At 54.3% G+C, this 26,120-nt stretch overlaps 1 protein-coding gene across 5 annotated transcripts in view; it reads right to left on the bottom strand.

The window, feature by feature from the left end:
• The window catches only part of LOC101932307 (voltage-dependent L-type calcium channel subunit alpha-1S), a 100,256-nt gene extending 75,644 nt beyond the window's left edge, over window positions 1-24,612 (bottom strand). Inside the window, exons 1-6 of one of the 5 annotated variants that reach the window (XM_065595004.1) lie at window positions 24,011-24,612; window positions 14,590-14,695; window positions 4,079-4,218; window positions 3,339-3,472; window positions 1,878-2,030; window positions 1,077-1,282 (exon numbers count right to left, since the gene is read on the bottom strand). In XM_065595004.1, the coding sequence (XP_065451076.1) occupies window positions 1,077-1,282; window positions 1,878-2,030; window positions 3,339-3,472; window positions 4,079-4,218; window positions 14,590-14,695; window positions 24,011-24,171 (900 nt within the window). In that variant the 5' untranslated portion in view covers window positions 24,172-24,612. The remainder of the gene's footprint in view (window positions 1-1,076; window positions 1,283-1,877; window positions 2,031-3,338; window positions 3,473-4,078; window positions 4,219-14,589; window positions 14,696-24,010) is intronic. The other 4 variants (XM_065595000.1, XM_065595003.1, XM_065595002.1 and 1 more) reach the window with 4 other exon arrangements.
• Window positions 24,613-26,120: the final 1,508 nt, after the last annotated feature.

The raw sequence follows: 26,120 nt of genomic DNA, 5'->3' as shown, positions 1-26,120 counted from the left end.
CAGAGGCAGATGAAGATCCAGGGGGAGAACCAAATCCACCTGGCTCAGGTAAGCCCATTACTGGAGTAGCTGAGCACCTCACAGTCTTTACGCATGGGGAACTGAGACACAGAGCGACTAAGAGACTTGCCCACGGTCACAATGGGAGTCTGTGGCAGAGCAGGGAATTGAACCTGGGTCTCCCAGGTTTCAGACTTGTCCCTACTCATTGACCAGCCTTCCTCCCAGGAACCCAGTGGTTAGGGCACTAGTTTAAGGCTTTGAAGACCCAACTCCCTACTCTGCCACAGACTCCTTGTGTGACCCTGAGCAAGTCACTTAGCCTCTGGGTCTCAGCTCCCCATCTGTGCAATGGAGATAATAGCACTGTCCTGCCTGCCTCCCGGGGGGTGAGTGGGGCAGGGGGGGGGGGGTTAATGACGATGAAATGCTTTAAGATCTAATGGTGAAAAGCACTGTATAAGAGCTAGGTGGTGTTATTATTAAAAGCCACCAGATACAATATCAGACACTGGCCCAGCAACCTGTGTCTCAAGCTGCCCTCAGCCCACACTCCTGGGAACAAAGGATGCCCAGAAGGGTAACACACCAAGCGCTTTCCAGAGGCAGAGGCGGGACTGGAACTCAGCTCTGCAATTCCCAGCCTGTCCCTGAGCCGTCACACCATCCTTCCTCCCCTACCATTCTTCGTGGCTTGGAGGGCAAGTTTATGGTCACTTATACCTGAGCTCCAGAGCTGAGGAGCCGTCCGAGGACTCGCTCCCACCAGGCTCCTGTCTTTTAAGGCAAGGGTGGGGTTCGTTTGAGAGTCTCAGCGGTACTTGGATAGGGACTCTCTTGGCTAGGCAGGGTTCAAACACTCTGCTGCACTGGCGGGTGCCACCTTCTCCCTGGGAGCTCATTGCTCAGTGGATACATCATCCAGTAGCTGCAGGGTCTGCGGGGCTCGCTGCCCCGGAAGGATTCCCACCATTTGGGAAGCCTGGCCAGCCCAACCCGCTTAGTACCATGTTCTTGTTCAAAGAGCGTGCCGGCGTCTCCTCCCCCGCAGCCAGCGGGCTCAGGCCTGCACCTACCCAGTAGAGGACTTCCGTCCAGCCCTCCATGGTGATACACTGGTACACAGTCAGCATGGCGAAGCCAAAATTATCAAAATGGGTGATGCCGTTGTTGGGCCCTGGCCACCCACTCCTGCACTCAGTGCCGTTGAGGGTGCAGTGATACCCGTGGCCGGTGGTGGTGCACGGGGATGGCTTCTCCATTTCCCCTTTGGCAATGATATCTGAGGGTGAAACCGAAGCACAGAAGTCAGGCTGAGCAGAGGAGAAGGACAACTACACTCCTGCTGCTGCTTGTGCCTTAGCCCCCGGCCCCACCCAGAGGAGGGCTCTGGCGCAGTGCAATATACCTCCTAGCCATGCCATATTGCCCTATAACACCCCCAGCCATGCCATAACCCTCCCAGCCATGCCATATAGCCATATAATGCCCCCAGCCATGCCATAACCCTCCCAGCCATGCCATATAGCCATATAACGCCCCCAGCCATGCCATAACCCTCCCAGCCACACCATATAGCCATATAACACCCCCAGGGATGCCATAACCCTCCCAGCCACACCATATAGCCATATAATGCCCCCAGATATGCCATACATCTCCCAGCCACACCATATAGCCATATAATGCCCCCAGATATGCCATATACCTCCCAGCCATGCCATACACCTCCCCGCCATGCCATGTAGTCATATAACGCCCCCAGATATGGCATACACCTCCCAGCCACGTCATATGGTTATATGGCTATATGGTGTGGCTGGGAGGGTTATGGCATGGCCCCCCCGGCTGGTGGGAGGGTCGCCCACATTCCAGACCTGTCCCGATGTAGTAGCAAGTCTTGTGCAACTTTCCCTTGAACAGCTCCTGCCCGACGATGGCGTAGATGATTATCATGAAGAGGACCAGCAGGGCGATGTGGAGCAGGGGCACCATGGCCTTGATGATGGAGTTCAGGACCACCTGCAGGCCTGCAGCCGAGAGAGAGAGAGAAGGGTAACAGGTCACACACCCCTCCCCTCTAACTGGCAGCACGGCGTCTCACAGACACATTGAACCGCTTCGCCACCGCAGCACATGGCAGGGAAGAGAGGGAGGGACCTGGACCCAGCTCTCACTGGTGTCAACCACTAGGCCATCCTTCCTCCCCAGCATGTGTCCCTATATGTCCCAGGAGGGGGGGTGTGTGAGAAGGAAAGCCCTGGTGACTGAAATCTCTCAATCCCATTACAGGCAGCAGCAGCTCCAGGCCCCCTCACACTGCCCCAGAGGGATCGGGGAAGGCTGAGTCCCCGCAGTTCATCTCCATGGGAGATGGTCTCAGGATGGGGGCATCTGGCTCCTAGACACTGGGGTGACCCCCACCAGCTCCTTTCACAACAGGCTATGGTGGGATTGGCGCATGCTGGGTCTTGGTGGGTTATATCTCCGCGAGGGGCACTAGCACTGGGACTGTCTAGATCAGGGGTGGCCAACCTGTGGCTCCAGAGCCACATGCGGCTCTTCAGAAGTTAACATGCGGCTCCTTGTATAGGCACCGTCTCCAGGGCTGGAGCTACCGGCACCAACTTTCCAATGTGCCGGGGGGTGCTCACTGCTCAACCCCTGGCTCTGCCATAGGCCCTGCCCCCACTTCTCCCCTTCCTGCCCCCTCCCCTGAGCCTGCCGTGCCCTCGCTCTTCTCCCTCCCCTCTAGACAGGGCCAGCTGCAGGCACCAGCTTGTCAAGCAGGTGCTTGGGACGGCCACTCCGGAGAGGGGCGGCACGTCCAGCTATTCGGCGGCAATTCGGCGGATGGTCCCTCACTCCGGCTCGGAGTGAAGGACCTCCCGCCAAATTGCCGCCGCAGATCGCGATCGCGGCTTTTTGTTGTTGTTTGGCTGCTTGGGGCGGCCAAAACCCTGGAGCCGGCCCTGCCCCCAGAGCCTCCTGCACGCCACGAAACAGCTGATCTGGAGGTGCGGGGAGGAAGGGGGAGGTGCTGATCGGCGGGGCTGTCAGAGGGTGGGAGGCTCTGGGAGCGGGGTGGGGGGAGGGAGCTGATTGGGGGCTGCTGACGTATTACTGTGGCTCTTTGGCAATGTACATTGGTCAATGCTGGCTCCTTCTCAGGCTCAGGTTGGCCACCCCTGATCTAGACTTTGCTGATCGGTTGGCATTCCGCCGAGGCCCAGCTGGGGGCTGGCCACAGACCCGTGCGAAGGGGAAGCCTACTGCAGCTGCCGTGACCCTAGCCTCCTGCCAGCGAGCCGCCTGCCGTCCGGGCAGCTTTCACCCACTTGGCACTCCCGACACCAGGCGCAGGGGTCTCAGCACGCGGAAGGCTCGCAGGGCTTTGACGTCAAAGCCGCCCTTCCCCGACGGCGGTATGCCCTGCATCACGTTGATCTGCTCCACAACCACCGTGACCAGCCTGCCAGAGCGGGTGAGGAAGGGAGTGGGACAGGGAAGAGAGGGGAAAGGGGAGGAGGGGGGCGAGAGAAGGAACATGGAGGGAGAGGGAAAGGGGGGAAGGAGACAGTAAAAAAAAAAAAAAAATCCAAGCAAGGAAAGTCAATCTCACCCTGTACAGGCCGGACCGGGGAAGTTCACACCACAGCCCCTGCCAGCACAGCTAAACCATAACCTCATCTCAGACCGGTTCAGTGCGGCTTTTTTTCTGTTTTTCGGCATGGCCAGTGAATCGAAAGATTGGTTATTCTCCCAGCTCTGATTTAAAGCCAGCCCGTGTGCAGAACCTGTAGGTCTCGAAGGAGGACTTAAAAGTGGAGAGGGCGTGCGGGCAAGCTCAAGGGAGTCGTCTCAGGCAGAGGGGCGCCGTGTGGGAAAAGGCAAGTGAGCCTCCTCCAAGGGGAGTCACTAGAAACGCTCCCACCGGCTTCAGTGGGCTTTGGCTCCAACTCCAGGTCTCGGGCCTGGTCACGCTCTCCCTACCATGGTCTCACAACCCGCCCCAAGAACAAACAGGACATTTTCTAAGAAACCTTCTGCCCACCCCGCCAAACCAGCTCTCCTTTACCCCAAAGAGACAATGGCGAAGTCCAGCACGTTCCAGCCGTTTCGGAGGTAGGCGTCCGTGTGAAGTAGAAACCCATAGGCAATGATCTTGAGTGTGGCTTCAATGGTAAAGATGATCAGGAAGACGTACTCTATCTTCTCCTATGAGAGACAAAGGGCAGGAGGGAACCAGGAGTGAGGTGGGTAACAGACCAGCGATGCCTAGTGAGGGGGAATGACCCAGCAGCCCTGGGACCCCCCACAGCAATCATGCAGCAAAGTGCAGCTTCTGATTTTATAGTGGGTGATCGGATTTCAGGGGGGTCTGGAGCCTGTCTGGCATTGACGCAAGAAGCTACAGCCCCCTTGCGAAGTTTGGTCCTGCTGGAAGCCGGCAGAGCCAGCACTGGCTCCATTCCCTCCTCCCATCCTGTGAAAAACATGGACAGGGCAGGACCTCTGCTCTTTTCCCCTCCAGCACCTGGCCTGGAAAGGGACAGAGGGAGCCATCCCTAACCCCCCAGCCTGGGAAAGGGGAGATGCGAGGGGACCCCACTACAACCCCCAGGCCTGGGAAAGGGGGGTGAGGAAACCTAGGAGGAGCAGAGGTGAGGCTCCGGGGGCTGGATTGAGGGGTTGGGGACTGATGGGGGGCCTGAACTGATGGGGGGATGGGGAGGCTGCAAAAGAGACTATTTAAAATAAAAAATGATTTATTTTTAGTTATTTGGACAATTATTAATTAAAAACCAAATTATTCATTGTAATTACTGGATCATGTACATATGTATGTAGTTATCAAAATTATACAACAACAGAAGACGGTTTAAATTATTGTTGAAATGCTTTTGAATGTGACTGAATTGATTATTTTTTAAAAAAAATCATATTCAGGGATTATGACTGTAACTACTGCACTGAGCTAAGGAAAGCTCTGAAAGGGGCTTGCTGTTGTAAAGATCTTCTTACGTGTCAAGATCTTTACAGCTCACCTCATTATTCAAAAATCATTGGAAAACGTGCTGCACAGAGAGAATGCTTTGTGTTTCTCAGTTGTTCATTGCTCATTTGCCGGCTCCATGTTATAGGCCTTGTTCAGTCTATTTCTAAATGTATGTGAATTAGGTTTTTCTATCATATTGTAACTTTGTCACACGACAGAGCTCTCCACTGAGTACTTAGGGTTATACCTGTGTACAAGAACTTCCCATACATCCTCCCCTTTTTCCAACCAGCATGGATGCCTTCCCTCTACGGTAGCTCTCCATTTTGGAATGGATACTTTTGAGGGGCTCCATCCTCATAAGGAGATACCATTACCAGAAGCACGACTATTATATTGAAATGAATCTCTTGGTACTGAGGACTAGCCCAAATACAACATCTTCTGCATCTTCTCCTTTTGAATTCTCCTGAAGTATGTCTGTCTACTTGCAGCTTCCATTCAAGCAGCCAGAGAGAGGCACGTGTTCATTAAAGGTTGACTTGTCAACCGGACATTATCTCTCTCTCTCTCTCTCTCTCTCTCTCTCTCTCTCTCACACACACACACACACACACAAGCAGAGGAGAGTTCGAAAGGCAAAAGACAGATTGAAAAACAGAGTTTGATGATTTTTTTAAAAAAAAAATCTCACTGATTGTGGGGCCAATCACATGATTTTAGAGGATGTGAGTCATGGTCCTGCTTTGAGCAGGGGGTTGGACTAGATGACCTCCTGAGGTCTCCTCCAACCCTGATCTTCTATGATTCTTGATCTCTTGAGGTTGGCAATACTGCTATTGGGTGAGAATCTCTAATTCACGTATCCCCTGTTGTTAAGAGGGAAAACGGAGCAAACCAGTTTAATACGCTTTGAGAGAAGCCCCCCACTCCCTCACTAAGTGGCTTGCTGATCTGCATGTGATTTGCATCCTTAGCCTCCCAATAACTCTGTACCCAGCTAGCATTCCTTCCACAGCCAACTCCCAGGTCACCTCCACACCTGCTGCTTCTGCTCACGCACAGCCTCTTACTCCTTGGGGGAATTCTGCGCCGCCACACAATGCAAAATTTTGCAGAATTCCGTTGCCACTGCAGAATTTCTAACTGCCACTAGGGGCCGCTGGACTCTGCAGAGTGGAGCACTTTGATGCTCATTCTCCCAGGGATGGAGAGGGCCTTGGAGATGCAGCCAGCTCTGGCAAAGGCTGAGGAAGGACACGGCTGCACCACACCATGTCCCCCGGTGGGACAGTAAAGAAGCTGAGGGGAGTAAAGGCTCTGGGGGTGCCGGTGTCTGTGCCGGGGACTGCCCCGCGACTGGGCTCTGGGGGGAGGGGGTGTTGGTCTCTGGGCAGGGAGTGCCCTGCGGCTGGGCTCTGCAGGGAGGCGGTGCTGGTGTCTGGGCCAGGGGGTGCAGTGTGGCTCGGCTCTGGGGATGGGAGTGCAGGTGTCTGGGCTTTGGGGGGGCCCCACACAACTCCTTCCAGCGCCCCTCAACTGGAACTGGGTCATCATAGAGGTTTCTTTAATTCTCTACTCCTGGAAGAATCTTTTTTGCTGTTGTCTGCATTTTGTTGACATACTTGTTGACAGGTATTTTGAAATAAATTACCAAAATAATTGAAACTAAAGTGATTATATTGTGTCATTTTGACAAATAAAATATGCAGAATTTTTAAAATTTTGGCACAGCATTTTTAAAATTTTGGTGCAGAATCCCCCCAGAAGTAGCCTCTGTCTTTCTCCTGAGCCCGGCCCCCTCTGATCCATTCCACCGTGATCTTGTCCCTCTTTATTAAGTACAGTTGAATATGACATCTGAGCCCCACACCCCCACTCTGGCCAGTCCCCCCAGCTGGGTCCCTCACTCCCACTGTGGCCAGTCCCCCCAGCTGGGCCAGTCCCCCCAGCTGCCCCCAGCCCCACTGAGGCCAATTCTCCCATCTGGGCCCCTCACCTCCACTGTGGCCAGGCCCCCCAGCAGAGCCCCTTTCCCCCACTTCAGCCAGTTTCCCATCAGTGGGGCCCCTCGCTCCCATCAAAACCCAAACTGAGCCCTGGTTTTGCCCAGGGCTGTGCTTGATGGGTTCGAGCTAGGGTGACCAGGTGTCCTGATTTTATAGGGACAGTCCCAATATTTGGGGCTCTCTCTTATATAGGTACCTATTACCCCTCACCCCCGTCCCGATTTTTCACACTTGCTATCTGGTCACCCTAATTCCAGCTCCCTTTGTGTTCCTGCCCCCACTAGTGGCAGGAAACTGAGGTTTGGCAAACCAGGGGAAGGGGAGAAAACCCCTAAACTCCATTTGGGCAGAGAGGATGCTGCCCCCCTCCTCTCCTGCCTTCGTCCAGAGGCTTTGCTGTCTGGCGCTTCAGCTGACCCAGCGCAGCTGCCTGCAGCCATCAGGACCCAGAATAGTTGCTGCGTTTTGCACCGGGCACAGCAGTGCCGGCCGCCTGTCCATCACCACAGCTGACGCTAATCACTGCCTGTTGCTGGGGCCTCTTCCAGGTCAGGATTTAAATACTTTAGAACCAGCCAGATATTGGGGGAGGGGGTATTTATATTTATGTTTTTACATTCACACCCCACAATAACAGGGCAGGGAGATTCCCCACTTTCAGTTTGCTCTGGGGGCTGCTGAAATCCTGACCCCACCTGGAATTACACCCTGAATGCTCTTCGGAGCCAGACTCTAAGACAGATGCCCATCTCCTGCTGCCATCAATAGGGGTGCATGCCAGGTTTGGCCCACACATATCTTCCTAAGTATTCATTTGACTGGTAGATTAGAAAATACCAGAACTGAAAGAGTGAATTCACCTTAACAGAGGATGGGACCCAGGATTGAAATCTCCCGCCTCTAGGTGCTGTGCAAGAAATCAGGCCAAAGCCCATGTAGCTCCCTTTTCACCTCCACACAGACAGCAAATATGCCAGGTATCACTGTATAGCTAGCAGCCCCATTCCATATTGTGACCCGAGAACCTGTTAATGCCAACCAACAAGGAGGTACAGAGGGGTACAGGTGTACCTGAGGCCAGTATTCACCTTCTCATTCACCCAAGAATGTCATGAGAGGTATCCACTGAAAGCCAGTGTCACATTGGTTATTTATTTTATTTTATTTTATAATGGAGATATCCATCTCCTAGAACTGCAAGGGACCTTGAAAGGTCATCGAGTCCAGCCCCCTGCCTTCACTAGCAGGACCAAGTACTGATTTTGCCCCAGATCCCTAAGTGGCCCCCTCAAGGACTGAACTCACAATTGTGAGATGTATGTATTGATATTATGTAAGGAATTAGAATCATCGAATATCGGGGTTGGAAGGGACCTCAGGAGGTCATCTAGTCCAATCTCCTGCTCAAAGCAGGATCAAAGTATATATACTGAAAACATGGTCTTATAGAATGGATTAAGGTGTGGTGGAAATCTATGAAGTCTGGGCTACAGACTTAAAACTGCCTTCACCAAACAAGGGCACTCCACCAGAGAAACAGATCACATCAAGGAACGACCCCACACTGGAACCCATATCATTGGACATCATCCAACAGTTACAACCTATACTCGATGGGGACCACATCCTGAAAGAGCTTTCCTGAACTCTCTCTTCTGGCCTTCAAACAACCCCCCCATCCTCTCCAAACTCATCATCAGAAGCAAGCTCCTCACAGACTAGGACACACCGACTCAAAGTGGCACCAGAACTGCCAGAACAACAGATGTAAAACCTGCAGACATAGCTCCACTGCTGCAATGGCCAACACCCCACACAACACACCTTTCAAGATCCATGGGTCCTACACATGCCTATCACAACATGTGGTGTACCTCACCCAGTGCCCAACAACAACTATGTGGGTGAAACCAAACAATCACTACACTCTCGAATGAACTTGCACAGTAAAATGATAAAAAACAAAAACACCCAATCACCTGCGGGCAAACACTTTTCACCAAACGACCACTCTGTATCTGACCTCTCAGTTCTCCACCTCAAAGGAAACCTGCACGACACTTTCAAAAGACGAGCCTGGGAGCTTAAATTCATAATGTTGCTAGACACCAAAAATCACCATCTTAATAAAGAGGCTCTGGGTTTTTTTTACCTTCCTCTGCAGCGTGGGGCATGGGTCACTTGCTGGAAGATTGTCTGCATCTTGAAGTCTTTAAACCATGATTTGAGGACTTCAATGGCTCAGACACAGGTTTGATACAGGAGTGGGTGGGTGAGATTCTGTGGCCTGCGTTCTGCAGGAGGTCAGACTAGATTATCTTAATGGTCCCTTTTGACCTTAAAGTCTGAGTCTATGACACTGGATTTATGGCTTATTACAACAATCTCTAACCCACTAACCCCCTTTGTTTGTCCCATGACTGCAGAGGTGGTAACGGGCCACTTCACCTTGAATGGTCCCTTAGAATATGTGCGAGACTAGGTGGGTGAATGTGTTAACTACTTATGCTAAACCATCTGTTCCACCTTGTATTTAGTACAGAGCACCTTTCCCAGACCCGAAGAAGAGCTCTGTGTAGCGCCAAAGTTTGTCTCTCTCGCCAACAGATGTTGGTCCAATAAAAGATATTCCCTCACCCGCCTTGTCTCTATAGTCTTTTTAAGCAGAGCAGAGTCCCCTCCCCGGCTCTGCTTTCTACAAGTCTCTTTGGGTCTGTACCCACAGCCCATACACTCCATGTAGCAAGGTCTTATAGACCAACACTGGCTAGCCATGTGGCACATGTTTGTCTCATAGCTGTCCAGTAGGCCACCCCTCCTACTGCCAGTGGACTACTCTCCCCTCTGCCACAGTATTCACACTGGCAACACACAGGGGACAAGGCAGGGAGGTAGGTGACACTGCAGGCATTGGGGTTTCCAGGGTAGGATGTATGCAGGGAATTGCTCATACATGGGCCATGGCCCAGTTAAATCTGGCAGCCAGAGTGCTGACCTGCAGGATCCACACATGCATGGATAGGATAGACCCTCACGCCTCTGATACCCATTTGTCCTACGTGCCAAGTACACATGTAAGCATCCCTCCTGCCAGGCTAACACCCCCCCTGGGTGTGTGAGTCACACCAACCTGCCAGTCTGTTGCAGGCACCTCCGCTCAAAATGCCCCTCTAGCAGTGACGGCAGTTCAGATATTGGAGAGGGGTGTAAATTCCAGTCCCCGCTCATCCCACCCCCTCCTCCTGCAGGGACCCTGGGTCTCCCTCGGCCGGGAAGTCTCCCCACTTTCTGACCCACACAGTGTGTGAGCCAGTGCTGCCAGGGGTCAAGTTCTTGGTGGACTCCCCTGTGTTCCACGGCACAGCAACAGACGCCCTGTGTGCCAGGTCACAACGCCATCTGTCGGTACAGGGGGGCGGCAGGCCACTGTCAGTGAATGGCATTGCAACCCCCAGGTTGCCCAAGGGCATCCAGCAGCGCAGTGGCAGAGCTGGGTCTCCTCACGCCCAGCCCAGTGCCTCACCCACTAGACCACACTGCTTCTTGGGCACCTAGTGCTATAGAGACTGATGGAGGATAGGAGTGTCTGTGGACAGCATGGTCCTGTGCTCCTTACTCAGCCCACTGTCAATCAGGTGTGACACCAATCGGATTATGCCGATGTGAATGGGGAGCGAGAGGAGAACCTGGCCCTGCTTCTTTTCCTGGAGCCTCAGCACCCAGGGCTGGGAGGGGTCTCACATGCAAAGCTAAAGGCAGGCCCTGGAGGGGAGACCTGCAGGGACTTTACAGAATCAGGATAAAGAGAGGGCCCCTCAGCCCAGCTATAGGGGGCCAGTGGCTCACAGCGGACAGAGTGGTTGAGAAGATGGGCCACTGCGTTTCCCAGCTATGGCCTCCAGCCCTGCTCACGTCCACACAGAGTACTGCTGCAGAGATATCCTCCTAGCCCAGAGGTGGGCAAACTACAGCCCACAAGCCACATCGGCCTGCGGGACTGTCCTACCTGGCCCCAAGCTCCTGGCCCGGGAAGCTAGCCCCTGGCACCTCCCCCGCTGTCCCCCCTCTCCCGCAGCCTCAGCGTGCTGCGCCGCCAGCGCTCTGGCCTGCCGCTCCAGCCGGGCAGCATGGTGGCATGGCTGCAAGCTCCTGCCGCTCTGAACGGCGTGGTAAGGGAGCTGGGGGGAGGGGGAAGTTGGATAGCAGCCGGGACAGTCAGGGGACAGGGAGCAGGGGGTTGGATAGGGGGTGGGATACCGGGGGGGTGGTTAGGACGGGGGGTCCTGGGAAGGGGCGGTCAGGGGACAAGGAGCAGGGGGGCTTGGATGGGTCGGGGGTTCTGAGGGCGGCAGTCAGGGGGCAGGAAGTGGGAGGGGGTGGATGGGGCAGGGGCCAGGCTGTTTGGGGAGGCACAGCCTTCCCTACCCGGCCCTCCATAAAGTTTCGCAACCCCGATGTGGCCCTAGGGCCAAAAAGTTTGCCCACCCCTGTCCTAGCTTGTCGTTTGGGCCATCTTGCCCCTCTCTTTGCCTCCCTCGTCTCTACTGCATCGTACGTAAGCTAACTGTCTTCACTGGCAATGGCCCCAGGGCCTCTCCCCACCCTCCCTTTCACCCACTCCCGAGATTCCAGACGGCGACTCCTGCCTCCGATTGGACCATGACGGTAGGGTGACCAGACAGCAAATGTGAAAAATCGGGACAGGGGTGGGGGTTAATAGGAGCCTATATAAGAAAAAGACCCCAAAAATCGGGTTTCAATCCCCTGCTCCCAGTGTAGGAACGGATGCACCAGGCATTAGGCCCAGAGCACGTGGCGAACGTTTTTCCAACAGCGCCCAGGAGGCAGGAACCCAGGGCGGGGGAGTATTTCCAACCCAGACAGCCTCTCGATGCTAGGAGACCCCATCTGGAAGGCTGCCTGTTCGAACGGCTCCCTACGCAGATCACGGGGGATCTCGGCAAAGAATGCATACGGGGAACACATAGGAAAGAGCTGAGGACCTGTTCCTGGCTTGTACACTCAGCTTTCCCCAGAGCTCCGGCCCCCTCATCCACTGCTCCTCTCCTCCCATAAACAAGTGACGGGGCCTTGCTTGATGAATTCCAGGGCTCCTGAGACAGGCTGCAAAGCAGCAATAACTCTCCCTGGGAGCTGAGCGAATGGAGGTGGCACTTCCGACAAGAAGCCTTTCCCTTTATGGACTCCTTAGCTCCCAGTCATAAACCTTGCTGCTTTTCTCCGTCAGCGCTGGCCTCTGTAACCCTGCCAGCGGGGCCTTAACTCTGGGACCTACACGGGACCCCCAGCCATAACTTAGCTGCCCGCTCAGATCCCCGAGGTAGGCTGCAGGACTGTCAGCTACCAGTTATTTATTCACTTTAAAAGCAAAAATAGCAGCCCCTGCATATGCCCCTGGCTCTGACACTCTATCATCTCCGGGGAGGTCTGAGCAGGCAGAGGAGCGTGCGGATTCCTTTTCTTGTTTCAAGGGACTCTAGCAGCTGGATTGAGATCTCTGGGGATTTCGCTCTTCTGTATCCACTCAGCAGGTGCAGCGCGCACGCGCGTGCGTGTGCGTGTGTGAGAGAGAGAGAGAGACACCACTGCCCTCGCCTCTACTCTGCTTACAGCTAATGGAGATTTTCGTTTTGCTCTGAAAGTAGGGGCCTGGGCTTTCTGGAGCAAGATGATCTGAATTAGGAGCCCACCGTCACTATGAAATTCTAAGCGCACACAGTGTGAAACAGGGGGACAACTATGCAGTTCTTAAGTGGCCAAACTGAGGGGGGCACGGAGGAACATTTGGGGGGGGCACAGCACAGAGCGCGGGGGGGGGAGGGGAAATGCCACCCCGCCCCGCTCTGCCCCCAGCTCCACTTTGGCTCCAATCCCAGCCCCAGCTGAAGATCGGGCCCCAGCCATGGCCCCGCTCCCGACCCCAACCATGGCTCTGCTCCCGGCTGCAGCCCCAGCTCCAGCCCCGGCCTCAGCTCCAGTTCTCAGGGGCGGGATGTGGACAGGTTCCACTATGGGTAAGGGGGGCAGGATGGAAGAAGTTGGGGAACCACTGATCTAAAAGACCGTCAAGCAGAGTTTTCCCCTAGAAAAGGCTCTAGAGCTAAGGCGAATATGGGAACTGGTTCAAATGAAAGCCTTACAAGATGGTTGCTAGAATAGGAGTCGTGACCAGCAACTTGACATGAGCTTCTGGCCCACACAGACTGGTTACAAGCTTCACCACCAGCCTTCATTTAAAATGAATTACTCACAAGCCCCCGCCTAAGGGGTAGCCCCCCCTCCCATAAATTAGCACCACGGGGGCAGAGGGTTGAACTGGGGGCTGTTTGTCGTGGGGGGAAAGAGACAGAGAGAGGAGCAGAATGAGAGACAAGAAAGAGAGGGATGCTGAGCAAAGAGCCGGCAAACCCCAAACCCCTCATTCCCAGCCCCACCCCAGAGCCCTCACCACCCCCTGCACCCCAACCCCCTGGAAAAAGCCTAGAGAGGGCTTGTGGGGCGCTGGCTGAATGGGTGCTGTGAGTGAGGCCACTTTGGTGCCTCCTGTGTTCAGGGATGCAGGACTTTACAAGGAAGGGACAAACACACAAGACTGCATCGATTGAAGACAATCTCAGATTCCATCATCAATTTCTGCTCTCAACTGGACAACCCGCAGGGTCCCAGAATTTGAGTAGCTGCTCGGGTCAAAGGGGATAAAGGAGTGGTTTAGTGCTGTTAACAGTCAACAGAGGTGTTTTATTAACATAGAATCATAGAAGATTTGGGTTGGAAGAGACCTCAGGAGGTCATCTAGTCCAACGCCCTGCTCAAAGCAGGACCAACCCCAACTAAATCATCTCAGCCAGGGCTTTGTCAAGCCTGGCTTTAAAAATCTCCAAGGATGGAGATTCCACCACTTCCCTAGGTAACCCATTCCAGTGCTTCACTACCCTCCTAGTGAAATAGTGTTTCCTAATATCCAACCTAGACCTCCCCCACTGAGACCATTGTTCCTTGTTTTGTCATCTGCCACCACCAAGAACAGCCGAGCTCCATCCTCTTTGGAACCCCCCTTCAGGTAGTTGAAGGCGGCTATCAAATCCCCCCCCTTCTCTTCTGCAGACCAAATAACCCCAGTTCCCTCAGCCTCTCCTCGTAAGTCATGTGCCCCAGCCCCCTAATTATTTCAGCCCCCTAAACAGCTTCTTACTTGTGGGGCCAGCCACTCCCATCTCAATGCAACAGGAGCAGAGGCCTGTATCTTGGTATTGTGGGTCCCAGCTTCCCTTCCTGCTTATGGACTCAGAGGCTCAGGTGCAAATTTCACGACTACATAACTGGAGATCATGCAGCTCACGTGCTGGTGGTTGGAGGGTGACATTTCAGTGCCAGGCAGGCACTAACATTCATGGGCGAGGGGCTCAGCCCCTTCATGCTGCCTCGACTTGATGCCCCGGCTATTTTTAAAAGGTTAGTTTGGAGCACAAGTGAAAGAAAAAGGTTTGCCTCGGGGGCTTTGCCGTGAGCAAGGCGGCGCCGGGCGGGTTTGTACAACATGAGGATGAGGATGTCTCTTACCAGGCTGGAGTTGGAAGCATTGGTATCATCATTTGGCATGGGCAGGTAGACGGCCAACGCCACGCAGTTGGCAAAGATGGTCATCAGGATAATGATCTCGAAGGGTCTGTGGGTGGGCATTAAGGAGAAGCACAGAGCTGAGGCGCAGTCCCTGCATACGCACCAATTAACGGTAACCACCTCGTCAGCTGGTACAATGCCACGGCACCAGCCATATTTACACAGGAGAGGCCCAGGGATGGACTAGCCAGGGGGGCTGGGGGCACTGGCAGAGCTGGGGGGACACCCAGGGCTGCAATAACACGGGGTGCGGTTGCCATCAGACCTGCCAACACTCCCACAGTTTCAGAGCCTCTTACAGATCTGGGGCACAGCCCATCAGTCTAAAGGGAAATCAGTCTCCGATTGGCTGCCTTCCCTACTGCCCCACCCCTCGGGGAAGGCTCCCCCTATCCTCTCCTGTGAACGGGGACGGGTTCCTGCCTCCGCTTCTCCCCATCTCCCTCCCACCCTAGGGCTGCCAACTTTCTACTTGCACAAAACCGAACAACCTTGCCCCACCTCCTGCCCCACCCCCTCCAAGGCCCCGCCCCTGCTCACTCCATCCCCCCTCCCTCTGTTGCTTGCTCTCCTCACCCTCACTCACTCGCTCATTTTCACCAGGCTGGGGCAGGGGGCTGGGGTGTGGGAGAGGGTGAGGGCTCCAGCTGGGGGGTGCAAGTTCCAGGATGGGGCCAGAAATGAGAGGTTCAGGGTGTGGGAGGGGACTCTGGGCTGGGGCAGGGGGTTGGGGTGCAGGGGGGGTGAGGGCTCTGGGGTGGGGCTGGGAATGAGGGGTTTGGGGTTTAGGAGGATGCTCCATGCTGGCACCAAGGGGTTTTGAGGGCAGGAGGGATCAGGGCTGGAGCAGGGGGTTGGGGCCGGAGAGTGGGTCAGGGGTGCAGGCTCCAGGCGGCACTTACCTCAAACAGCTCCCAGAAGCAGTGGCATGCCCCCCTCCGACTCCTATGCGGAGGCACAACCAAGTGGCTCTGCATGCTGCCCTGTCTGCAGGCGCCACCCCCGCAGCTCCCATTGGCTGTGGTTCCCGGCCAATGGGAGCTGCGGGGGCGGCGCTTGGGGCAGGGGAAGCTTGAGGAGGGGGGATGAAGAACCTCTGCATAAGGAGCAGAGGGGCAAATGTGGGGCTGGGGGAGGGGCTCAGCAGTGAGGGGGAGCTGGGGAAGATTGGGCAGCTAGAGGAGCACAAGACTGATGGGGAGGCACAGATCTGATGTGGGGAAATGTGGGAGCACATTAGTAAGTGCTGTGGGGCTGCTGTGACCCAGTGACCTCTTGATGCCAACTGGCACAGCAGGTGCAGGGGGTTTTACAGGGCTCTCCTGGGTCAGTTCTATGCACGTTAGTACTCCAGAAGACAGTCTCCAGCAACAGCCAGTATCATGCTAGTCATCACAATCATTTTGAAATGTATGCATGGATAATATTTAAGGAATTATGTCTCTATACTTAAAATTATGTTCTTAAAGCCTCGGGAGCTGTGGCAGGTAATCAGGAGGGGACATATCTCAGACAGGTTCCTTTCGGGAAGGGGTTACAGACACTTATCTCCCCGTCTGGTCCTTGTCTGTATTGTGTACAGTCCCTTCACAGCAGGAGTCTAGCTTGTGGCTCAGTATGCAACTAATCTAGATTACAAAATTGACAAGAGACTGCAAAATCTACCAGTCCTCGCCTACAGACAGCCCCCCAACCTGAACCAAATACTCACCAGCAACCACACACCACACAACAAAAACACTAACCCAGGAACCAAACCCTGCTGCAAACCCTGGTGCCAACTCTGTCCACATATCTATTCACAGGACACCATCATAGGGACCTAACCACATCAGCCACACCATCCGGGGCTCGTTCACCTGCACATCTACCAATGTGATATATGCCATCATGTGCCAGCAATGCCCCTCTGCCATGTACATTGGCCAAACTGGACAGTCTCTATGCAAAAGAATAAATGGACACAACTCTGACATCAGGAATTCATAACATTCAAAAACCAGTAGAACACTTCAGTCTCTCTAGTAACTCAATAACAGACCTAAAAGTGGCAATTCTTCAACAAAAAAACTTCAAAAACAGACTCCAACGTGAAGCTGCAGAACTGGAATTAATTTGCAAACTGGACACTATCAGATTAGGCTTGAATAAAGATTGGGAGTGGTTGGGTCATTACAAAACCTAAATTTCATTTCCCCAATACTAATTTCTCCCTACTGTTACTAACACCTTCTTGTCAACTGTCTGTAATGGGCCACACTCTTACCACTTCAAAAGTTATTTTCCCTCCCTTGGTATCCTGCTGTTAATTGATTTATCTCGTTAGACTGACCTCACACTTGGCAAAGCAACCCCCATCCTTTCATGTATTTATACCTGCTCCTGTATTTTCCACTCCATGCATCCGATGAAGTGGGTTCTAGCCCATGAAAGCTTATGCCCAAATAAATGTGTTAGTCTCTAAGGTGCTCCAAGGACTCCTCGTTTTTTTTACTGATAGAGGCTAACACGGCAACCACTCTGAAACCTACCGGGAGGAGCAATTAGCACCAGGGGGTCTGGGTTACGAATAAAGATCAAAGGACTGTTTTGAGATAGCCTGGGCTGCAAAAGAGACACTGGGGGCTCCTGTACTTAGGAGGCAAGCTGCCAGCATGACTTGTCTCATGAAACAAGGATCACAGGCTGTAAAAGGCTGGAAGGATTTTGGGTGAGCATTGCTCTGTACAACATGAAAGTATCGAGTCTAGGTTCTAGAATGCGCGCTCTGATTTTATGTTGTATGTAACCGTTGGTTTCCAATACACGCCCCCCACAGCACGTCTCCCATGCTGGACAACAAGACAGGATGGATAACACAGCAGTTCAGACAATAGAGCTCCTCTGTTGCCCTGCTGTCAGGGGAGGGAGAGAGCAGAGCAGCGCAGAGAGCCCCAGCCAGGACTGAGAGGAGGAGGAGAAAGACAAGCCCTAGCTGCAAGAGAGGTCACCTGGCTGCTGAGTGGCTCCTGCCCGCTAGATTATCCAAATAAAATCCGTGTCCCAGCTGCTATTCGGATAACAGGGAGCGTCCTGTATGTGCTATGTGATCTGCATCAAATAAACTGCTGCATGTGTCCCTCTGGACACACCCAGTGTGTGCAAAGCAGGGCAGCGATCGGAGGTGGGACTGGGGAGCTGTGGGGGGTGTGGTGTACAGCTGCTTTGGGTGCAGCGAACCTGGGACCACTCAGTGAGCGATCAGCACACTCCAACCTCCCAGTGTCTCTTGGCATGTGTCAATTGCTAACCCTTCAGTGACAGCAGGGCCTGCAGAGGCCTAGAGGGTAGGGCCTGGGGTGCCAGTGGAGGTGAGGAGCTGACCCCCGGTGGGCAGAGACAAGGCTCCCACAAGCAAAGGGCAGGTGGTAGCAAGGTGCCTCCCAACCCCGGGTACCCGTGTGAAGCGTCACGGCTGGGCACAGAATTCATTCATTTGCATTTAGGGAGAGGCTGGAAGTGTCCCCACCCCCACGCCAGGGAGTATTTCATGCACATTTGTCCAAGTTGGCGCAAATTCAAACTCTGCTGCTTTTTGGCCCCAAGGCGTTGCCAAGTCTGGGGGCTGCAGGTCAGCATTGAGGGGCAGTGGCAGAGCTGTGTTTGGGGGTCTGCCGGCTGGGATAGCAGGGGAGCTGGAGGTCAGGGCTGGGTGTGTGGGGTTTGTCTAGCACCTACCTGCCCCCTGTTTGGCCCGGGACTGCTCTTGGCTCCCTAGTAACAGAGACAGGAAAAGCAAAACAAAAGCAGGGTCTTGCACAAACATCTCCTCTTGTTCCTCTGCCGCAGCAGGACCCAGAGCCCCGGGAAGCGGGGAGGGCCGGGAAATGATGCTCGCCGGGCAATTTTGCAAGGCAAACCAATCCAAATGCTCTCCAGCCATTTAACAGATCCAGTCACCCCTCTGCTCAACAGCCTGGGGGGATGGTGCTGGGGGTTTGCTCCCCAGCGGCTGCCCATCCTGCGCCTGCCGTGTATGTGGAGGTGGATCGGAGATAGCGGGGGAGGCAGGGGGGAAGGGTGTCACAGGACACACAGCTCGTGTCCCTCTGTCATCCCACCCACGGAGCGTGCTGGGTTTGCTTTCATGGGGCCAAGCTGAGAACAAGGCAGCGAAGATTCAATCCGGGGGAAGCAGCGTGGCCTGGCTAGGGGATGAGGCAAAGGCCTAAGACACGTCAGCTGCTACAGACAGTGACAGCCGGAGAGGCCCAGCCATTGGGCTAAAGATCACATCACACCTGAGGTCACTGCGTGGCTGGAGACCATCCACAGTGATGACAGGCTGGGCCCCGACGGCCGGGAGGCCGCGCTGCTCCTGGGACACTCACACTGCAGGGGACATTAGCTGGTGCCTGATCCTCAGAGTGGGGCTCCCCGGGGCCGGGCTCCCCAACAAGGCACTCCTCCCCTCCCTGGAATACACCTGGGCCCAACCTGAGTCTCTGCCTGCCAGGGCACCTGCCTGATGAGGACTGTGGGGAGGGGGAGGGATTGATAGGAGTCAGCTTTCAATTACCTTGTGCTGGCCTGTCCTGCAGCAATTTCACACACGCTCCTGCACCGGGGGGTAACTGCGTAAAGCATAAGCAACGCTGAGGACAAGGTCTGACACCCCCATCCTTAGTCCCTTCCCTCTGGGCTCCATTTATTATCCCAACAACCACAAACTCACCCCAGGAAAACAAAACTGCCCCAGCTAGGCTTTCTACCCAGCCACAGCGCCTAGGGCCTCTCTCCAGCAGCTCCTGCAAGCAACTGTCCTTTGCTACAACATCTCTCTGCAGACCCCACCTCCCTGCCCCTCCTTAGAGTGAACTAAGCACCTGTCTCTCCTCAGCTAGGTCTTATTAGTGAACAGGGCCAGCTGGCCACAGGCCTGCAGCCCTTAACGGGGCAAGCTGCCCTGTTACACAGGCCAAATGAACTCTTTAGATATCTTTGGTAAAGGGAGCCATGTATATCCGCGACGACGTCTTTCGGCGACAAACCAACCCCTTCGCTCCATGGATTAAATCTCCTGGCCGTTCAGCATCCGCCTGCTGCCTAGACCTGCCGTAATCAGCTGACAAGGAGGCCAATGGCTGCTCAAGATGATCCTCTGCTGCCTTAATTTTAGTCGCATGCCCGAGGTGGACATGCTGGCCGTCTGTATATTTCACCCCACACTTTACTGTCACTCACCATCATCAGCCTCCCGTAGCCCTTCCATCCCAGGCTCTTGGGCCTTGAAAAACTCAAGTCCCTTCCCCACCATCTTGTTTCCCTCATTTGCTCCCTGGAAATAACGGTGCTGCCCTGCGTGGAGATCTGCAGAGGGAAAGCGCTCATGAGTTGTTACAGAGAACGAAACCTCCCCTTCCCTCGGGTTTTTCTCCCCTTCTTCAGAGGAGTTAAAGGAGGGACACAGGGATCGAGCGACCCGCCTGGAGTCACACCCAAAGTCAGTGGCAGAAATGGAAACTGAATCCAGGAACTCCTAGTCCCCTGCTTCACACACTGCATGCGCTGCCTTTTGTCCTGCAAGGATGGAAGGAGCCTGGGACTGTTCTCTGTGCCTCTGCCATTTGGGGATTTACTCTATGTAGTTCCCTCCCAGATACTCCCTAGAGAAGTATTTCCTTGTGGTTGGAGCAGGGGCCTGGGAGTCAGGAGCTCTGTCCCTAATTCTGGTCCTAATCTGCTGCATGCTCGGGTCTTAACTCGTCTGTGGCTGAAGTGCCGAGGGGTGCCAGCCTGGCCCCTTTTGCTGGCAGGAAATGCAGCCAAGTTAAACCAATCCAGCCGTTTGGGATCCTGTGGGGGCAGGGTTCCCTCCTGGCTTCTCTCCATTTATGACTCCGGCAAAGCCCTTTGAGAGCATCAGCTCAGCCCTGGCGGCAGCAGCAGCGTGCATCATAAACCTGTCGCTAGCTGCAGCCTAAATCACACCAGGCCTGGAAATTTGCTGGCTTTTATAGCCAGGTTCTCTGGGGCATGACAGGGAGCAAGCTCCACTGGGCACCGGATAAGCCACCTGCCTTCTGAGCATTGTGAAGCGAGGGTGGAGTCCAGGTGCCATGTATACCAGTAATGGGGCACATGTCCCCCCAGCACCCCAACACTCCCAAACCCCACTTCGTACACCCCCAGCACGCTCACAAAGCACGATTACAATTAACCCCCTACCAAGCAACTGGCCTGACCTTTGAGCAAATGCTACCTTGAGTGGGCCAGAACTAGGCCACTTCCTCTCGTTGCAACCCCAAAGCAGCAAACCAGGGGCATTGTGGGTATAAATAGTGCCCAGTGTATTGTGGGTATAAATAGAATCTGTTGGATTGTGAGTACCAGTGTTACCTGATGCAGAGGAATCTCTCTCATATACATGCTGTCCCCTACCCTGTTTGCAGTGACTGCTTCTTTGACCTTCCTGTTGGCACACCTGTCTCTTTCCTCCTTCCAATCTGTGTTCAGTAGCAGGTCCATTTGCTCTCATGGCTACAAGGGGTTCAGTGGTTATGGCAGTGACCTAGGAGTCGTAGGTTCTAGTCCCAGATGTGCCACTGATTTGCAGGCTGACCCTGAGCTAGTCACTTCTGCTTTCTGTGTCTCTTGTCCCATGTGTAGCTTGAGGGCACTACTTGTGTTACAGCTGTGGGGAGCAGTTGTGAGAATTAATTCGTTAAATGTTTGTAAGGCAGTGAGAGAGCCTCGGGCAAAAGCAGCCTAGAGCGTTATTATTAAAAGGATACAAAAAACCCACCAGGTCCCAGAGCCCTTTGCATAGGGTAGGACTGGGATTGCTCACTCCTCACTGAAATGCTGCCACTTCTGAGGTAGAACACTGCCTGGCAGGAAGGGAGGGAGGGAGGAGTCACTAACAGCTATTATGCAGGAAGGATTTTAGGGAGGCAGAGAGTGCAAAACTGGAGCGTACCCAAGACAAAGGCCCCACATGCCATTTCTTCCAAAAGGTACCACCGAGCCTTCAATGGCCACGCCCCACACTTTAGGTCTGATCCAGCAGTGCGGGGCACCCGGCCGGGTGCCAGGCTTCAGGACTAAGTCCATGAGAGAAGCGCCACCTCTTGAAGAAGTGAGGTTTTTACCCACGAAAGCTTATGCCCAAATAAATCTGTTAGTCTTTAAGGTGCCACCAGACTCTTTGTTGTTTTTGTAGATACAGACTAACACGGCTACCCCTGATACTTGATGCCACTTCTTGAGTCACTAACACCTCTTCCTGCTGCACCCAAGATGATCTCCCAGCCAAGCTGTGACTAGACCCAAACATGCTTCATGTTCCATACCTGCAGCCCACAGTACAGGGACTCTGATGGCCAAACTGCCAGCATGTACCCACAGGATGACAACCCCCCCCCCCCCCCCTTGTTTCATTGATTTCTCCCAGAGTGAGATAGCGCCCTCAAGTCAAGAAAGGATCCAGACGACATGCCTGATGGCCAGAATGCAGCCTAGTACGCCTGGGTTGAATCTGGGCCCTTTGGGATCCTAAAAGCAACAGCCTCTGTCATTTGAGCTAATGAAGTAAGGCCCGGCTTGTTACATATTTAGTAACTGACACAGTTGGAGCCGGAATGCCGTTGACGGCCAATGAGATTTTGGCTCCTAAGTCCCTTTTGAAAATGATATGTAGGGTTCTGAGCACAGCAGTGCCTAAATACCTTCCCAATTCTGGGCCTCGGGCTATGAGTTGGAAGCAGCGGCATCCTCCTAAACACTTGTCACCGGTGTGGCTGCCTGTAGCACTCTCTGCAGGCCACGCCTGGCACTACAGGCACTCCCTGCCTCAGTTTCCTCCTCTGAGGTGGCCCCCAACCCTCAGCCTTCCTGAGGTGGCGATGGGGCCCAGCCCTCCAGCCAAGTCTCTGACTAAAACTTCACCCCTTCCAAGGTAACAAGAATCCAAACACACAAAAGGTTCTTCCGCTCTCCATGGGCTCCTCTTCAGCCCCCCAGGGTTAGCTCCCGGCCCCTCTGGGCTGCCATTCCGTCATCCCTGCTGCAGGGTCCTGATCTGAGGCCAGAAGGGCCCATTGTGGCCATCTGGTCTGACCCTCTGTATCACACAGGGCCTGAACTCATTCCTCTTTGAGCTAGAGCCGAGCTTTTAGTAAAGCCGGGATCAGAAAGCGGGGAGCCTAGGGCAGTGATGGATGGAGAGGGAGAGGTGGAGGGGAAAAACAGAGAGATGGTAGTGGGGAGAGAGAATGAGGAAGAGATGGGGAGAATGAAGGAGAGAAAAAGGGAGAAGGAAAGAAAGAGGGAGAGAGAAGGGAATGGCGGAGGGAGCCATCCATCTGTGATGTCAGACAGCAGCTGCGGGCAGCCGGCGAGCGGCTGACTCACTCTCTGAGCTATTCCAAGCAGCTCGCAGTGTCCCTCTCAGTCCCTTCCCCCCCCACACACACACACTTTACTTTCCCAGTCTGACATTTTCTCCCCTACGCCCCGCTCCGGGCCACCTCCAGCTTTTTCTCTTTGCTGCCTCCTGATCAAAGTGCATCCTCTCCCCACCACACCCCGATCCCTGCCCCGGCTTCTCCAATCACCCGGCATCTTCCTACCCCCGGCCCCTGCATTTCGGTTCTCTCCTCCTAGCCCTCTCCCCAAACTGGTTGATCCTCTCGCATTCCTTCCCCAAAATGGTTTCTGCCTTCCTTGGCTTCCCGCCAGCACCATGTATATAACTTCCCTCCTGAAGTGAAAGCAACGTCTCTCCCTCTCGCCTGGCTGCACAACGCCCTGGAGAGGGGAACCCTTGGGATTATTTCCCATGGCCCCATCTTCGCTTGGTACCAAAGAGACTGAACAGAAACCGCAGTGTCCATACCGCCTCGGTTTCTCTCACCCAAACAGCCCCCCTTCCACTGAACACATCAATTACCATCTCCAACCTCGTCCCAAGAAAACACAGGCCAGATCCTGATCTCCCTGACTCCGGCTTCATGCCACTGAGTGCAGCAGGATCACAGAACCAGGCCCCTCAGCTATATTTAGCCTTTCCTCGGCCTCCCCTGCTCTTTCGCATCGCTGGCGAGATAGACGGTACAAACAGGCACTTCGTCAGCCGTCAGGAACAGGAAAACCAGATCTATCGCTCACTGAGTTTAAACCTGTCCACACCCACCAAACGGCCCCAAACATTCTCTCCTGTGCCTTAGGCACGCACTTTCCTCTCGCTCGCCGCTGGGTCGAGGCATTCCCTCCACACGCTTTCTAATGCCTCCTTCGTGCTTTGCCAGGTGTCCGTCCCCCATGTTTCTAGACACCCCCACGCAGGTCCCGTCTCCCCTCCCTGCCTAGACGGAAAGGATACTTCCATTCCACAATGCCGATGCAGGCTTTCCGCAGCGGGTGCTGAAGGGTTAAGCAGAACAGAGCCCTGGCTGGCCGCGGGGCTGCTGGTGGCACCGGTTTCTTTGACTTTTCTCTCTGTTGCTTTTTCTTCTGATCATCCTGGGCAGAAGCAGGCTCCATGATCTTCCTTCCCTAGCTGCCTCCGCCAGTTCTTCTCCCCCCGTCCTCTCCTCCCACGGCTGAGACCCCCGTCCCCAGCCCGAAGCCCCTTCTGGTTCTCTTCTGCCGAGCCAGTCTCCTCGGTGCAGAGCGGGAGGCGGAGGGTGAGGGGGGGGCTGGAAATCGCACTCACACATACACAAATGCACCAGGCATGAGTTTAAAATTAGACTCCGTCCCCGCTCTCTGGTGCTGTCAGAGTTCCTGAGACAGCAAAAGAAGCCCAGCAGCTGTTGCTTATCCCAACACCGGTAACTGCTTCCCAAGCTCCAGCTCCAGGTTGGGAGTGGGGGTGAGGGACCCACTTCAAGAGGGAAATACTCGGCAAAAATCCCTTTTCAACCCACTTCAGCTCTCTCCCTGGCCCTCTTCCCCATCTCCCTCTGGCTTCTGAAGCAGCCCAAGGAATCATCAGGCTATTTAAACAACACAAGCCACCTGCTTTGTCCGACTAGGCCCAGGGTGCATCTAAAGAATGAAATATCAGTCCTCGCTTGGGTTGGGTGACTGCTGCAGATAAATCCTACCTCATTTGCAAATGCATTTGCCTCTCCCGACTGGTGTTCGCTTTCCAGTAATCCTTCCGGGCAGTGCATTTGTTAGGACAAACATTCCCCGTCAAAGCAAATGTTGCTACTAATCAGAATCAGGGAGTGTATGGAAACCCTTCTGTGCTAGGCGCTGCACGTACATGTGCGACAATCCCTGTCCCAACAAGTGTAGAATCTAACCAGACACGAGTGGGAGGAAGTTAGAGTTCTGAGCCCCACTTTGCAGAAGGGGAACAGAGCAGGGAGGGCCAGATCCTCAAAGGTATTTGGGCACCTAACTCCCACGGGGCTCAATGAGAATCAGGCACCTAACTGCCTTTGCGGATCTGGGTCAAAGTCCCAGTAGCAGAGCAGCTCTCCTGAGCCCCACTCCAGGGCAGGAACCCCGAGTGTCTCCTTCTGCATTGCAGAGTAGTCACAGAAAGCACGTGCCGAACTCGGAGCGTTTGCCCCTGGATCCTGACTGTAACTAGCAGGCACTTCTCCAAGGTCTGCCCAGCAAAGGGGGGTCAGCAGTGCCGTTAGCCTCATCCAGAGCGAGGAACACAGCCCATGTCTCCTGCTGCTTCCACTCGGCTGCCAGGGAAATTCAGTGGTTAAGCTCTGGTGCAGGCTGCCAAGGGAGGCTGTGGAATCCCCGTCACTGGAAATTTTAAAGAACAGGCTGGACACACACCTGGTCTAGGTTTACTGGTCCTGTCTCAGCACAGGGGGCTACACTTGATGACTTCCCAAGGTCCCTTCCAGCCCCACATTTCAAGGATTCTACAGGGCTTGTTCTGGATTTCACCCCCTAAAAGGGTCTAGGACTGGCTAGCACCAACACCCAACATCATGTCTTACCCCTCTGTCGCATCACTGCATTTTAAACTGACTGATCTGCCTGCATGTCCCCTAGGGAAATGTCTACATACAAACAGTTAAATACTCCAGGAGATGTATTAGACTTTGCCCTGCTACAGGGGCCTTTACCCTGGATGTGTTTTACAAACATTACTAGATAATAATACCGAGCACCTACAGAGAGGCTTGTATCTGCAGATGTCAAAGCTCTTTAGAAAGGTGGGTCAGATGTATTATCCTGTCACAGAGTGTGGGGGGACACAAGGCCCTGCACCCCCGGCTTCCTGCGATTCACCATGACTCTCAGCCAGCCAGTAAAGCAGAAGGTTTATTTAGACGACAGGAATACAGTCCAAGACAGGTCTTGCAGGCACAGACAACAGGACCCCCTCAGTTAGGTCCATTTTGGGGTCCCAGGGCTCCCCAGCCCCCTTGGGAGGTCAGAGCCCCATCTGCCTCCCAGCCATATCACCAGCCAGCTCTGAACTCTCTCTCTAGCCTTTGTTCAGTTTTTCG

The sequence above is a fragment of the Chrysemys picta genome, chromosome 4 (genome assembly GCF_011386835.1).
Source record: "Chrysemys picta bellii isolate R12L10 chromosome 4, ASM1138683v2, whole genome shotgun sequence".
Lineage (NCBI taxonomy): Eukaryota > Metazoa > Chordata > Testudines > Emydidae > Chrysemys > Chrysemys picta.
This window is presented reverse-complemented; position numbering and strand designations above follow the sequence as displayed.